Raw genomic sequence first — 15,894 nt, forward strand, 5'->3', positions numbered from 1 at the left:
CTGTCCACCTACTTTGAAAAAGGTTAAGGACAGGTGAGCCCTTTTCAAGAACCTTTGGCAAAAATTTTTAAAGGTCTTCTCTTCAATTTTGGGATTATTGAGGCTAATCAGAGCTAGGGTGTAGCTACTTCAGGAGAATCTCAGGTGATGAGTGTGAAGTCTGTCTAGGTACCTGCTTCATAGGAGGCTCATAAATTCTGTCTTTTCACTCATCAGGTCAGTGGTCACTGCAAGAATATCCCTACTCTGGAATATGGATTTCTTGTCCAGGTAATTGAGTTCAAAGCTTCATTCCTAAGCCATTCCCTTGTTGTCTGACCCATCTGATCCCCTAACATCTCCCAGCTCCTCAGTCAGCTAACAAATATTTCCTGAGTTGCTCTGCTCCCAGAACTGTACTACATATTGTGTAGATAGGAGAAAAGAAGGCACAGTTCCCATCCTCAAGAAGCTTACAGCATTATTGGGAAGACAACACTGACAGACCATGTCGATCAAATGATTTTAAGTGCATAGATGTCAAGATAGGCGAGGGATTGACACTGATTTCCTTATGATCCCCAACATCCTTGCTCAAGTGGTCTTCAGTTTTCCCTAGACCTCTTCCACTGCTCAGCTACTATTAGGTGATTTCCTTTTAAAACCTCTGTATTCCCTGGACCTGCTTTCTTTCATTTTTGCATCTTAATTGTCTTTGTTCATAGCATTCCCCCACGGGCCTTCCTCCCCATATCTGCCTGGTGCAGTGAAGGCTCATTGGTACCTTAGCCATAAGATTCTTCTCCAACCATATTAGCTGGAAGTGATATTTCCTCTCACTGAACTCTTAAGATGCTTTTTGTTTTATATGACATCTATGTGCAGTATACCATATGCTGCCTTGAATTGTAATTAATTTGTATACACGCCACATCTCCCTTGTTGACGTTTAGGGTCTGAGAAGACAATCTTTTTATGTTACCTCATAATCAAGGAGACCATTCACCAAACTGGGTACATAGTAGGCATTCAGTACACCTGAGTGAATAAAAGCCCTTACATGTTCCTTTACCAGCCCAAAAGTATGTGAAATGGGAAGAACTTGATTTATACAAAAGTGTACCTGGCTGAAAAGTCATGTTAAGGCAGAGCGTGGTTTTGTTGTTATTGTTTTTAGTTTGCTTTTCTTTTTTTTTTTTTAAACTAGGCTCTGTACCCAACGTGGGGCTTGAACTTATGATCCCAAGATCAAGAGTCGTGTGTTCCACTGAGTCAGCCAGGTGCCCCTAGACAGAGTGTTTTAAAAAATTATTTAGCATATTGCCATATGAGCTCTAGATTTTTGCTTTCTTCCCAGCACAAGAGTTGTATCTGTGGCTTTGACCAGTGGATAAGCTGATTGTTCTGGGTAGTTGAAATGGCTTCTTAGGCCCCCTGCCATGTGATCATGGTCTGAATATTCACCTGTCTCAGAGGGACAATCTTAATTACTACAACTAAGGTTAATAGTTCGGTTAGTACATGTTAATATTTATAAAACACTTTCATGAAAATTTTCTCAGTAATCTCAGTTCCTCTATGAGGTGAATAATATCACTTTATAAATGAAGAAACCAAGGCTCAGGTTAACCAATTTGCCCAAAGTTATATATGCTATTAAGTAGTGTGGCGGGGGTGGGGGGGGGACAGGATCTTAACTCAGGTCTTCTACCATGGTTGGTCTTATTTTAACTATAATATATAGCTGTAGCTCTAGAGTTGGGCCCTCAGTTAAACTAAGTGCAGGGCCCAAGAGTAGGTCTGCCTTACGCACAGGGCTGGGAGAGGAGAGAGTGGTTGGAAAAGAAGCTCAAATTGCTTCCCATATCTGTGTCTGCACTTCCAAAAAGACTTAGTAACAATGTCTTCTCTTCCCAGATCATGAAGTATGCAGAGCAGAGGATTCCAACGTTGAATGAGTACTGCGTGGTGTGTGATGAGCAGCATGTCTTCCAGAATGGGTCCATGCTCAAGGTATGTGCCCTAATCTGTGACCCTCTTCCTTAGACCCTTAGTCAAGGCTCTCAATCCTCATCTTTCTTTTATTCCTTTCTTCCTGGGTCTATGGTAAAGGTAGAATTTTGTCCATAATTCTTGAGACTCTAGAAGTAATTATTTTGCCTCAGAAAACAAATCTCTGCAGTCCTGTTTTGAAATATGAGGCTATATAAATTTTTTTTAATATTTATTATCACTTCCCCAGTGGTCCTTTTTAAAAAATATTTATTTATTTATTTATTTTGAGAGAAAAAGAGAGCAGGGGAGGTGCAGAGAGAGAGAGGGAGGGAGAATCCCAAGAAGGCTCTGTGCTATCAGTGCAATGCCGATGTGGGGTTCAATCCCATGAACCACAAGATCGTGACCTGAGCTGAAATCAATGATGAGTAAGACGCTCAACCAACTGAGCCACTCAGGAACCCCAAGGATGTATGAATATTATTGCAGATATAATCCCCACCCAACATTTAAAAATAGGGATCAGATATTGAGATATCGGTCAAGATGATTGCATATGAAGCTGTCCTCAAGGACTCCCAAGTCTAGGTGGGTGGACAGACACTGACTGCACTGTCAGTGTGTAGAAGAGATATGAGCAGTGTTGTGGAAACTCACAAGAGAGAGCATGTAACTACCTAGGGAAGTCATGGAAGGCTTCAGAGAGGAGACAGCATTAACTGTGAATCTTACAAGTAAGGCTTTTTAATTAAGGCTAATTTATAGTTTTTTCATGACATAGAGGGCCCCAAATTCCTACCTGGTTCTAGAGTTGTCTAAAGTCAGATTTGTCATTGTCTCCCTATGACACCTTCTTATTGCACACCCTGTGTCACTGTTCTCTGTTTAATATGTCTGTTCAGCCAGCCGTCTGTACTCGTGAGCTGTGTGTTTTCTCCTTCTACACATTGGGAGTCATGTCCGGAGCTGCAGAGGAGGTTGCTACTGGAGCAGAGGTATGGGAGAGGGAAAAGCTGCTGGGGAGCTAGCATCAAGAAAGGCGAGGGGACCTAGCAATGTCACTCCTTGGCAGTTTAACCTCCAGAAATGCTTTCATATGTAAGGGTGTGCACAACACTGTTGTTTGTAATAGCGAAAAAAGAATCGATACGATTCCATCTATGGGGATTCAGTTAAAGAAATCATGGTATGTCCTTACAGTGGAAATACCATACAGCTATTATTTATGGGTAGAAAATTATAACATATATAAAAAAGAGAAGAACAGTATGTGCAGTATAGTTCTTTTTTTTAATTGCCTATTTAATAAGGTAACTATTTCCATAGGAAAAATTATCTGCAAGGGTAGACCTCAGACTTAGCAGTAGTACCTGTGAGGAATGAGATTTGTTTGGGGGCAATGGGATGATTTTTATCTTTTTCTTAGTCATTTTAAAAATCATCATTACTTGAATTTTTATGAACAGCCTGTATTTTCAAATGAAAAAAACATAAACGTGTTTGCTATTAAAAAGAACAGCAGAGAGAATGCTGAGAGCCTCCAACAGGTGGACAGACCTATGCTGGATACTGTGTGACTCCCAGCACTGGGAAACCCTTTAACTTCTGCCTCCTTTCTCTCCTTTCGCCTAAGGTGGTGGATCTGCTGGTGGCCATGTGTAGGGCAGCTTTGGAGTCCCCTAGAAAGAGCATCATCTTTGAGCCTTATCCCTCTGTGGTGGACCCCACTGATCCCAAGACTCTGGCCTTTAACCCCAAGGTATTGTTGCTTGGGAAGAAAGCAATAGAATAGAAATAGAAAAGGAATAGAAACAATAAAAGAGAGTGGGAGACTATGGGCTGTCATTCTCATGTATATAACAGCTTGGAAGGAGGGACAGAAGGGATGGAACACTTGGTTCTTGGGAACTCTTAAAATTTTTTTTTTTTTTTCAACGTTTTTTATTTATTTTTGGGACAGAGAGAGACAGAGCATGAACGGGGGAGGGGCAGAGAGAGAGGGAGACACAGAACCGGAAGCAGGCTCCAGGCTCCGAGCCATCAGCCCAGAGCCTGACGCGGGGCTCGAACTCACGGATCGTGAGATCGTGACCTGGCTGAAGTCGGACGCTTAACCGACTGCGCCACCCAGGCGCCCCGGTTCTTGGGAACTCTTAAACCCTAAGCTGTGGCTGTTTTAGTGGACAAGTAACTGAGTTTGTTAGAAGGAGGGGAGAATTATTATGTTATACTAGGGAAGAATATAGATTTTGGAGCCTGACAGACCTGGATTCCATTTGAGGTTCTACTGTTCCCTAGCTGAATGGTGTAAGAAAAGTCACTTAACCTTTTGGTACCACAATTCCCTTATCTGTAAAAAGGGGATAATATCTACCTTGCAGATTGTTATAAAAATGAGAAATAACATATGTAAACTATTGTACTAGGGTTCTCAGGAGAAACAGAACCAGTAGGAGATATCTATGGAAAGAGATTTATTATACAGAAGTGGTTCATGTAGTTATGAAGGGTGAGAAGCCCAAGGATCTGCATTTAGCAAACTGGAGGCCCAGGAGAGCCAGTGGTATAAATTCCAATCCAAAAGCTGACAGTCTTGAGATCCCCCAAAAGCAGGTTTCTCAGTTCCAGTCCAGTGTTCGGAAAAGACCAGTGCCCTAGCTCCAGCAGTCAGGCAGGGGGAGTTCCCTCTTACTTGGCCTTTTCGTTCTCTTCAGACCTTCAGTTGATTGAGTGAGGCCCACCCAAATGAGGGGAGCACAATCTGCTTTACTCATTCTGATAAAAAAGTCAATCTCATGTAGAAACACCCTGACAGACACACCAAGAATAATATTTGACAAAATGTTCAGGCACTCCATGACCCATCAGATCAACTCAATTAACCGTTGACAAAATTAACCATCACAAGTACCTAGCAGAGTGCCTCACTATGACTCTTATTGCTATGTATCAGGCACTATATTAGTTCTTTACGTATGTTATTTAGTCCTCAGAACGATCTCTGAGTGTAGTGGGAATTTTAATCTTCATTTACACACAGGGTACTGAGGTTCTAAGAGGTTAAGTAACTTACCTTATTACTTCTAGCTGTAAAAGAGAACTAGCATGTGATTCCAGAACTGTCTGACATTAAATCTGTGTTCTTTCCATGATATGCCATACTGTTTCCCTGGGGCCTAGACCTCTTTTGTACATCTGGCCCTCCTTTTCATCACATCTTACTCTCCTCCACTTTTCTTCATCTGGGTCTTCTCTTCCCATTGATTCCCCACAGAAGAAGAATTATGAGCGACTTCAAAAAGCTCTGGATAGTGTGATGTCCATCCGGGAGATGACCCAGGTATTCTGCCCTCTGCCTGTCCTGCTTAAGTGCCCTGTTGTGTTTGGAATCCATGGGAGTGGAATGGAGATTTAGAAATGCTATTCAGATTCCTCACTGAGTTTTCTTTAGTCTTCCCTCTTCAGCCTTCCCAATCCTTGTTCTCTGTTACTCTCTTTTTCACTCCGGATGTCTCTCTCAACTTTTACCTTTGCTGCCAATTCCTTCACAAGTTGTTCATATTTAATGTTTTTCCCATAATTCTTAGGGAATTAGAGAAGTGAGGGAAAGACTTCTGCCCAGGGTTGGGAGGGCGAGGAGGGGGCTTGGATGTAAGGAACTAGCCCCAGGGGCCTACATCTTCTGTCCTTCTAGGGGTGGGGCAGCAACATGGAGCAGTGACCATCCTTTGACTCAAGGCTGCCCCTCACCAGACTTCCCCACCCCTCGTCTGCAATCTCTGCATGAATAGACATTCATTTGTACTCACATTTACAGGTGGGCCTCTTCTCAGCAAATCCTATATATCACAGTTCAGATTAACACATAAGATATACCTAGGAGGGATGATTTACTGTCAGAAGGACTCTTTGCTTTATGTAAAGTTTTACCACAGGATTCCTTAGCCTAATCTTTCTGGGACATTGATTTTATTTATTTTTTATTTAAAGTCAACTTTTTAGAGTTGTAGGAATTGCGTAAAATGAGGGAGACCCACCTGCATGTTGTTTTGTAAGCATTTTCAGTCATTTTCATATTTATTTATGAGTCTTCCCAATCTGACTGGGCTCCTTAAGGGTGGGAACCCTGTCTCCTCTTGCCTTTGTGTGGCCTTCAGTGCCTGCCTTGCCCTGGGCCCTGATTAGTCTGTCAAAAGTGGGAGGGCTCTCACCTCTCCTGGGAGGTAACTTTATGACCTTTGTCTTAACAGGGCTCATATCTAGAAATCAAGAAGCAGATGGACAAGCTGGATCCCTTGGCCCATCCTCTCTTGCAGTGGTAAGTGATGTGAATAGAATGGTTTGTCCTTCAGGGATTGGGGGTGGGGGTGCCGGGGGATATGGAATTAGTCATGGAACCTACAACTTCTTTTAGAGCCGGTTCCAGCATCCTTCCTGAGGTTATAGAGATTCTGGCTGCTTTTTCTTGGGGTTTTATTGATATACTTTGCCTTGATAAGAACTCAGAGCTTAGTGGGAGCTCACAAATTCAGACACAATGTCTCAGATTCTCTCTAGGTGTTTCTTGTTTCCCAATAGGTCTTTAAGTACCCTTTGCATGTAGGAGTTAATACTGTTTCAACTAAGTTTTCTGTGCATACAGAGAGGTTTGTCTCCCCCTTCTACTCCCTATCCCTGTCTCAAGGCCTACCCTCTTGATGTACACTGTCCAGAGCCTTGAGGCACTATTATTATTCCCTTCGAACAAAGATTCTGAACATTCTCTACTGCCCTCCACCCTCTGCCCTCCTTCCCCGATCTTGATTGCTGTTGTTTTCCTGACATAGCTTTCCCTTCTTTTCCTAGTCAGCCATTGACATCAGTACTTTTTGAATACAACATGCTCCCTCTTAGCATCAGGAATGACCAGGCATAGAGTATCCAGGATGGCATCACAAGTAAATGGGTGAAGCACAAAAAACAACAACAACAGCAACAACAAAACAAAACTGTATCCACTATATGAGATAATGCTTCCATGTTGAGCTCTCAATGCTTTATGCCTTTGTTCTCTCCTATCCTCTGAGTTCAGCCAAAACACAGCCCGGTCTATCCTTGAATCCTAGGGAAGGTTGTTGTAGTTTCATCTGTTTCTTTCTCCAGCCCAAACAGTAACTTTCTCTCCATCCCTCCCCATCCTTGAGAGCCCTGAAAGATTCCTCTGAGTCCCAGTTGTGTGTTTCTAAATCCCAAGTATAAGTTGTCACCATGCTAATAAAGATCCCTGCTTTCTTATTTACTTACTTATTTATTTATTGTAGCTGATCTTACGTGCTTTTCCTTTTTTTTTCTTAGTGTTTATTTATTTTTGAGAGTGAGAGCATGAACAGGGGAGGGGCAGAGAGAGGAGGGGGGACAGAAGATCCAAAGTGGGCTCTGCACTGATAGTAGCGGGCCTGATGTGGGACTCAAATCCACAGACCACGAGATCATGGCCTGAGCTGAAGTCAGACGCTCAACTGACTGAGCCACCTAGGCACCCACTTTTGTTTTATCCTTTTCTGTTCCCAGACATAGCAGTCTCCCTTTCACCCGTCTCTTTTTTTTTATTCATTATTTACCCAGTAACTCTGGTCAGTAGTTTCCCTTTTACATTTTTATACACAAGCGTTACCACCAACAGGAATATCTAGATAGTGATCTGGACATTTTACATAATTCCAACAGCCCTGGAATCCTTGCTTGTTCTCTCAGGGGTACAGTAAGACTGCTTCTTTGTTCTGGATGGTCTAATGACACACTCATTCTGTCCATTCCTTTCTTCTCTGTTTTATGCTAGGATCATCTCTAGCAACAGGTCACACATTGTCAAACTACCTCTCAGCAGGGTAAGTGACCATTCTTCTTCTAAATTCTTTAAATTTCTGGTGAGGGACAGGGAGGGGCTCCAGACCAGCTAACCACATTGATCCTAGACTTGCCTCATTGGCTCTATCCATCAACAGTTGTCTTTGGACCTAAGCATATTCTCCTTATTTGGGGTCAGTGCAAGCCCCCATTTGCTCCCCATCCCCACCCCTTCCCTCCCTGATCTCCATTTCTTCTCTGTTTTCCTGACCCGACCCCCAACCTGGGCAGCAGCTGAAGTTCATGCACACCTCACACCAGTTCCTCCTGCTGAGCAGCCCTCCTGCCAAGGAGGCTCGGTTCCGGACCGCCAAGAAGCTCTACGGCAGCACCTTTGCCTTCCAGTGAGGAGGGGGGGTTGGGGGTGGGTGGGGAGTGGGGGAATGACAACAAATAATGTAGGGGGGTGGGAGGGCAACTTCACTTGAGGTCTATGAGTGTGTGTTACATATGCCCAACCAATCAGTCAGATATTTCTTAATGCTGTTGTGGTAGGCGCTGTAGAGTGTAAAAAGATACATAGGATATGGTCTTTACTCTCAAGCTACTTATGTTGCAGTTGAGGAGAAATGACATTTACACATAAAAAGATGTGGTTGAGGGAACAGATTGGAGGAGATAGATTTGAAAGCTATTTTGAAGGAAATCAGCAATTTATGCTTAATTGTGGAAGAAGAGAGAGAGAAAGTGAGAGAGATATTAAGAGAGTGGTGGTACCTTTTTCTTAAAATAGATGTGAAGTTAGAACTGGCAACCATATTGGGATCAGTGCTCTGTTGGTTGAGTTTGAAATGAATCTGCTTAACTTGAAATATCAGGAGAATAGGCAAATGAAAATACTGAACCAGCAGTTGAGGATTTAGGATGGGACCAGCTGAAGCACAGGAAAAAGAATGGGACTGGAAGTTACAATGGAGAGTTAGCCATACACACGTATATTGCATGCCTGTGACTGTATCCATGTGTGTGTCTGTTGCTAGCTGTATCCCTGTCCATCATCATGTCCTGTGTGGGTGAGAATGGGTGGGCGTGGTGGTCTTGAAAGTGCTTCTGGGAATCTCATACAATGAAGAGACATGTTTTCTACCCTGCCTTACAGTGGGTCCCACATTGAAAACTGGCATTCGATCCTGCGCAATGGGCTGGTCAATGCATCCTACACCAAACTGCAGGTGAGGCTGTGTGCCTTTCCCTTTCTCTCCACTCCTCTCCCTGCCCCACTCAGTTTTGGGGAAGCCTGCTGTAGAGTACTGAACTGATTTTTGCCTCAGCATCCTCAAATCTAGCCTGCCGTGTGGCTTTCCAAGGAAAGAGGTTGGAATTGTTTGTATAGAATGAATATGGCTGATATATATTTGACCCCAGGCTGTGTTTTTTGGTAGTTTTGGGAATAGGATTATATCAATAGGCAAGAATATGAAATACTGACTACAGCCACTGTGATGCATTAACCTGTTAGACAAAGCTTTTTAATTTATGTGACTGTTCATTCAGAAAAGTGATATAAAAGACTTATTTCTACTCCCTATGGGAATCCAAGGAGTGATTATTGTTTTTCCTCTTGGGTACCTGTTCTATAGTTCATTTTTGGAATCTGCATATGTACCAAAGCCTGGGGAATGGAGTATGGATTCTGAGGGACTGACTAGTGGCTTTGCCACTCCTTACGTTCCAAGACATCAGTATCTAGTAGGGCAAAGAGGTTAACCTGCATCCACTTTTCAGCCAATCAGATTTTCAAGAGTAAATTCCTAGAGTAATCTGAACCAGTGAGAAGGTAATTGGAGGGACAGAGGGCTGGATAAGCCTTGTGGCTGCCTAACATACAGCCATGGGAGGGCCCAGGCTCATATTGCTCATCCTGGTGTTTCCCTGCAAGCTGCATGGAGCAGCCTATGGCAAAGGCATCTACTTGAGCCCCATCTCCAGTATTTCCTTTGGATACTCAGGTAAGAAATACTGTCTGGCCACCTCGGCTCTATTTACATCGCATCCATTTTGTGAATACGTAATCTATGCTGTCTCCTCCTGCTCCATCATGGGTACTTGGTCTGTGTCAGCTCTCTCCCAGTCATAGATACATGGTTTCTTTACCTCCTCTCGTTAGTAATGTAGATTCTTTACACCATGAGCCCAATTATCTCCCTTTCTGTTAGGAAGTCCTCTTCTCCATAGGGATGGTTTTATTCATTGTAGAGGCTTGGCTCTGAGAATAAGTTAGGAAATAACTGGGAGATTGAAATGAGGCTTTTCATAGACCACATTTTTGGTGTGGGCAATAGCCTGTTGTTTATAGATGGTATATGTACACGTGTGCATGTGAGTTTATATGTGAATACACTTGAATGCTTGAGTATCTTCCATCGGCTTACATTTCTGGAGACATTGTTCTCCCTGTCAACTACCTTTTAAAATTTAAACTGTCTATAATTACATACTATTATAAGAATGGAAGAGAAAGCATTTTATTCCAAAGATAAGGCATGGGTAAGGTCCATTTTCTAGTCAGGAGATGAGTCCAGGTTTGTTCTATTCAGAAAATGAATCTGCCTTGGAGCTCTCTCAGTGTTACAGGTTCATGTCTTAGTTCCTTTTTAGTTTTCGTTTGTTCTTGTTCTACACAGTCTCTATATAAAAGATAACCACCATATGTTGCATGTCTACCATATGAAGGAGACAGTGCTATATTCTTTAAAATTTTTTTTAACGTTTATTCATTTTTGAGGGACAGAGACAGAGTGCGAATGGGGAAGGGGCAGAGAGAGAGAGACACAGAATCTGAAGCAGGTTCCAGGCTCTGAGCTGTCAGCACAGAGCCCAACGCGGGGCTTGAACTCACAAGCGATGAGATCATGACCTGAGCCGAAGTTAGACGCTCAGCCGACTGAGCCACCCAGGCGCCCCTACAGTGCTATATTCTTTATAGATTATTATTTAGTATTATCTGGTAATTATAATTATTATAAAGATAAGAAAACTTAGATCCAGAATCATAGAACTAGAAAAGTCTTTAAATTTTAAACTACTCTAACAGCAGCAACTAAATCAAAAAACTCACCAAACCCAGATAGTTTTATAAGTGAATCTTAAACCAGGCTTTAACCAAACCAAACAAATTATTAGTTTTATATAAAACTTTCCATAGAATGAAAAAATGTAGAATTATAAATCATAAAAGGTAAGTAAATTTAACTTTATTAAAACTAAAAACTTCTGTTTACCAGAAGACACCTTAAGAAAGTGAAAAGCTACAAACCAGAAGACATTTGTAACATATTTAACCACAAAAGATTAGTAATAAAGATATTTTTTTAAGTTTATTTACTTATTTTGAGAGAGAAAGCAAACAGGAGAGGGGGCAGAGAGAGAGAGGGAGAGAGAGAATCTCAGGCAGGCTCCACACTGCCAGCACAGAGCCCAACATGGGGCTTGACCTCACCCAACAGTGAGATCATGACCTGAACAGAAACCAGGAGTTGAACGCTTAACTGAGCCACCCAGGTAACCCAAAAATGTATTTTAAAATGCTTAAAAATCAGTAAGAAAAAGACAACCCAGTAGAAAAATAGGCAAATGACATGAACAGACATTTCACTGAAGAAATGACCAAAAAATATGAAAAGTTGCTGAACTGCTATTAATCAAGGAAGTAAAATGAAGACCAAAATGACTACTGTTTGCCACCTGTGTGGACTGGCAAAAATTAAGAAATCTGGTAATACCTCTGATGGTCCTAAAAGTTGATTAGCAGGATCTCTTTTATTGTTTATTGGAATATAAATTGGTACAACCACTTTGGAGAACAATTTGGTGTTTAATTTCATAAAGCTGAGAAAATTTATCCCAGTGACCCAACATTTTTATTCCTGCATGCCCAGAGGTGTACTTGAATGTTCAAAGCAGCAGTGTTTGCAGTAGCAAATCTTGGAACCAACCCAAATGCTCACTACCAGGAGGATGGATAAATACATTTTCATATATTCTCAGAGTGGATTATTATTTAACAATGAAAATGGATAAACAGTAGTACTTAACTACATGGAAAAACCTTGGTAATGAGCTGAGCTAAAGAAAAAAAAAGGCAAGCCCAGAAGACTAGTGTATAATGTCTTTTTTATATTGTTTAAAAGCAAACAAATATAAACCTTTTGGTGCATGTGTGTTATGTATGATAAAACTAAAGAAATTTCAGGATAGTGGTTACCTCCCAAGGATAAGCAGATAGATAGTTGGGATAGGGTAGGAGCACATTGATATAAATCACTAGTAATGTTTTGGTTCTTGGATTTAGTCTGTAGGTTGGGTCTATAGGTATAGTAGATAATAAATAAATAAATAATAGTGTGTCATGAACCAAACCTAATGATTAATCCACCCAGGGTAAGTGCCCAATAAATACCGATTGAATGTGTGAATGAATCTTATTCTGTGTGCCTGGGGTGCAAAGTGGGGTTGGGGTTAGGGTAGTCTTTTTGGCTTTTTTGTCTGGGTTCCTCAGTTATTATCTTTGTTCCCGCCTGAGCTTCCCTCATTAAGCTCTTGTTATTTTCCAAGTAGTGAGATTCTCCTGGTGCCTTGGTGTTCTTGGTGCCCACAAAATTCCTGCTTCCTGTCTGTTCTCATCCTGTTCTCTCCCTCTCTTCTCTGTCACTGGCTTTTGTTTACTACTGAGTGCCTGAATACCTATGGAGCCAGGAATCTCTATTGACTCTCTATATTTCTTCATCACTTCAGTCACAGAAAAACATCATAGGACACCATCCTTTTCCTCTTGCAAAGGTCCACTGATTATAAAATGGCATAGGATTTTACTTTTAGAGTTATAGATCATCTCATCCAATCCTTTCTTACTTTATAGTTAGGAAAGCTCATACACAGAGAAGTTACACACAGCTGTGAGTAGCAGACCTAGGATTGGAATCTAGGCCTCCTAACTTCTGGGCCAGTGTTCTTATTACTATATTGGACTGACAGGGTAGGCTTTGCTTCAATGACTGAGTCTCTGAGGGCCCACAGATATGTGAGAGTCTCTATAATGTGAGATGTGTACAGATGTCCAGTTTATTGTAATTACTCTAGTATTTAACCAATTCCATCTTCTTATATGTTTCCACATACCCTATTCTGCTCTAGTTTTCTCTGTTCTCCCTCAGGGTATCCTTAGTTTTGTGGCACTGCATGCTATCTGGGAGCTGGTATAAATAGAGAGCATCCATTTGGCTAATGGAGCCTCCACTCCAATGACTTGGCCATCGTGTGCAGGTTAAAACAAGGGCCAGGGAGAAAGGAGTTAGTAAATTCCATCTGTGTGTTTAGTTCTGTTTAGAGACTTCTGATAGGTGTATACTCTGGATGCAAAGCATCCAGGGATTACTGTAGCCACCACTTTCTCAGTTTCTGGTCTTGGTAAACTGTAGAAGATCATTGGGTCAATATGAACAGGACAGTGTGCAACAGGATTGAGATGGGACAAGATTTGGATTGCATCATAAGGGCCATTTGAAAGACCAGCCATAGAAATCAGATTGTTCTTTCTTATCCTTTGGGATAGAACTTGTTCTTTCTTATCCTTTGGGATCACTCAGAATCTTGCACTGAAATACCCAGGATGAGAACGTCATGTTTGGATTCAGAGCTAAACTTACTTAAGGCTAATGGGGAAAGTAGAAATCGAGGGGTGGTAAGTGTCACACCTGTAGGAGGAAGAAATTAAGAGTTTAAGTCTTGCCTTGAGTTTTGTTCAGGCCATATATCTGTCGTGGGACTTTAGTGTGAGTGCATGATGAATTGACAGCCTGAGCAGTGAGGAATGTCAGTCCAGACATCCCCAGTCCTGCACCATGGCTATCACAAAACCAAGAACTGAAGGAGAGTGGGATTTGTAATAGAATGTTCCAAGGTAGAGTGGTGAGATAGGGGCCCTGCTTATGGCCTGTAAGGATAGCATCATTTCCCATCTTCATCCATGTCCTCTCAGTCAGACAGGAATGGACACATAGACACACACACATGACTGTGATAAGGGTAGGCCTGTGAGAAAGCTGAGTCAAGACTAAAGTCCTAGTCACAGGCCAAAAACAGTTGGGAGTAGGGGCACATAAGCACTGTTCCATGTCTAAATAAGAAAAATCCAGAATGGGTCTATAAATGTCATAAATAGGGCTATTCACTGGGGGATAAGGATGGCAGAGGATTTATGGATTTAGACAGGGGGACACTGGAGGGAATTGGCACCGCTTCCTCAAGTCTGGGAAGACTTTCTAAAGGAAGCAGGATTCTTCAGGGTTGTTGCCATTGTGGTTACTTGTGGAAAATTATTCATCACTTACCTTCTGTGCTTTCTGTCTTTTCTTTTGAGTGACTCTGCTCATAGTTTTCTATGTAACTTTGAGACTGGAGCAGATCTGACTTGCTCTGCTTGCTTCCTCTTCACTCATTTTGCTCAATCTGGCATTTGATCCAAGGTGTTGATATCACCACTCTTGTGAGCCCCTCATTCCTGTCTCATTTCATGTGTTCCTCCCCTGTCTTAGAACCTTCTAGTGATTCTTTGATATTCTCAGGATAAACTTCAGTTGTCTTAACATGGCCTATAAGGCCTGCTTGATCTGATCCTGACTCACTGCTTCCACATCATCTGTTGCCGCTCTCCTTCCATTGACTATGCTCCATACAAACAAAGGCACATTGCTTTCTTTCCTCCAGACCTTCTATGTCCTTTTACCTCTGCCAGAACACTTCCCCCCTCTTCATTTAAGTAATTTTTCCTGGCTGTCACTGGGAAGCCTTCTTCAAAACCCTAGGGCAGGCTAGTTCCCCTCCTCTAGCTCACACATTGTTCTAGATTCTCCCCATCACACTTCTTGCCATACTGTGTTGTAATTACTTGTTCTTTGCCTGTAGTATCCACCAGACTAAATTGTGTCAGGGCAGATACCTTGTTTATTTATTTACTACATGTCTAGCTCAGTGCCTGGCACATAGTAGACATTTTAGTAACTATGTGATTGAGGAGTGGGTGACTGAACTGGATTTGTTGTTCTATAACAGGAATGGGAAAAGGACAGCACAGGATGCCCTCCAAGGATGAGCTGGTCCAGAGATATAACAGGATGAATACCATCCCCCAGGTATTATTAGTTGGCACTCCAGTGAGGCAGGCAGAATCCTTCCCCTAGGATAAGTTTAGGCTACAGAGATGGATGGGGAACAAATGGTGGGGGAGGTGAGTAGTTTGAAGATCATTTGAAGGAATCAGATATGTTTGAAGATGAACATGCTTCCAGAGTCCTATGTGGCCTCAGTCAAGTGTGAAAGCAGAGACTGAGTTTAAATGCAGTGACATGAAAATGTAAAGATCGAAGCTATGGACTCAGCCAGACTAATTATGCAAAAGCAAAATTTGGTGGTGGTGGTGGCTGGGAGACCCAGATATCCTAATCCATACCCCTAGCCACCAGCAGCTAACTTCCTGCCTGGGAAGCTATAACAGTCCACCTGGCTCTGCTATCCTTCTCTTCCAGACCCGATCCATTCAGTCAAGGTTCCTGCAGAGTCGGAATCTAAACTGTATAGCACTTTGTGAAGGTAGGTGGCTCACCCAGTCCCTGTATTTCTGTGTCCCCAACCTTTATTTCTGGTACAACTCTGGCACGTGATCCAGCTGAGGGTGTTGTTGACACATTGTCTTCCCTCCCCTGCCTGGACTGTATGACTTAAGCATTATAATTTCTTGCCCCCTTCTTCCCAGTGATTACATCTAAGGACCTCCAGAAGCATGGGAACATCTGGGTGTGCCCTGTGTCTGACCATGTCTGCACACGGTTCTTCTTTGTGTAAGTCTAGGAGGGACCTTGGGGATTACTCTGAGGAATAAGGGTGGGGGTGTAATGGTATGATTACTGGGAAAGTCTGTTCCTGGCATCTGAGACTTATCCCTGGCTACCTGAGTGGAGCTGGCACTGGAACTTTCCCTGTGGAGGATGGGGATGGGTATAGATCTGTTTAGAGGAAATCAGATAAGCTGAATCTCTT

The 15,894-nt window shown here is 42.3% G+C and overlaps 1 protein-coding gene across 9 annotated transcripts in view; it reads left to right on the top strand.

The window, feature by feature from the left end:
• The window catches only part of LOC131516305 (protein mono-ADP-ribosyltransferase PARP6), a 59,510-nt gene that overhangs the window by 9,010 nt on the left and 34,606 nt on the right, over positions 1-15,894 (top strand). For 6 of the 9 annotated variants that reach the window (XM_058737169.1, XM_058737171.1, XM_058737165.1 and 3 more), the window contains 13 exons: positions 217-270; positions 1,897-1,992; positions 2,877-2,969; positions 3,608-3,733; positions 5,249-5,314; positions 6,225-6,292; positions 7,793-7,841; positions 8,092-8,204; positions 8,960-9,032; positions 9,740-9,809; positions 14,911-14,990; positions 15,384-15,447; positions 15,611-15,695. In XM_058737169.1, coding sequence (XP_058593152.1) covers positions 217-270; positions 1,897-1,992; positions 2,877-2,969; positions 3,608-3,733; positions 5,249-5,314; positions 6,225-6,292; positions 7,793-7,841; positions 8,092-8,204; positions 8,960-9,032; positions 9,740-9,809; positions 14,911-14,990; positions 15,384-15,447; positions 15,611-15,695 — 1,037 coding nt within the window. The remainder of the gene's footprint in view (positions 1-216; positions 271-1,896; positions 1,993-2,876; positions 2,970-3,607; positions 3,734-5,248; positions 5,315-6,224; positions 6,293-7,792; positions 7,842-8,091; positions 8,205-8,959; positions 9,033-9,739; positions 9,810-14,910; positions 14,991-15,383; positions 15,448-15,610; positions 15,696-15,894) is intronic. The other 3 variants (XM_058737170.1, XM_058737172.1, XM_058737166.1) reach the window with 1 other exon arrangement.

This window comes from Neofelis nebulosa, chromosome 7 (genome assembly GCF_028018385.1).
Source record: "Neofelis nebulosa isolate mNeoNeb1 chromosome 7, mNeoNeb1.pri, whole genome shotgun sequence".
In the NCBI taxonomy this organism is placed as follows: domain Eukaryota; kingdom Metazoa; phylum Chordata; class Mammalia; order Carnivora; family Felidae; genus Neofelis; species Neofelis nebulosa.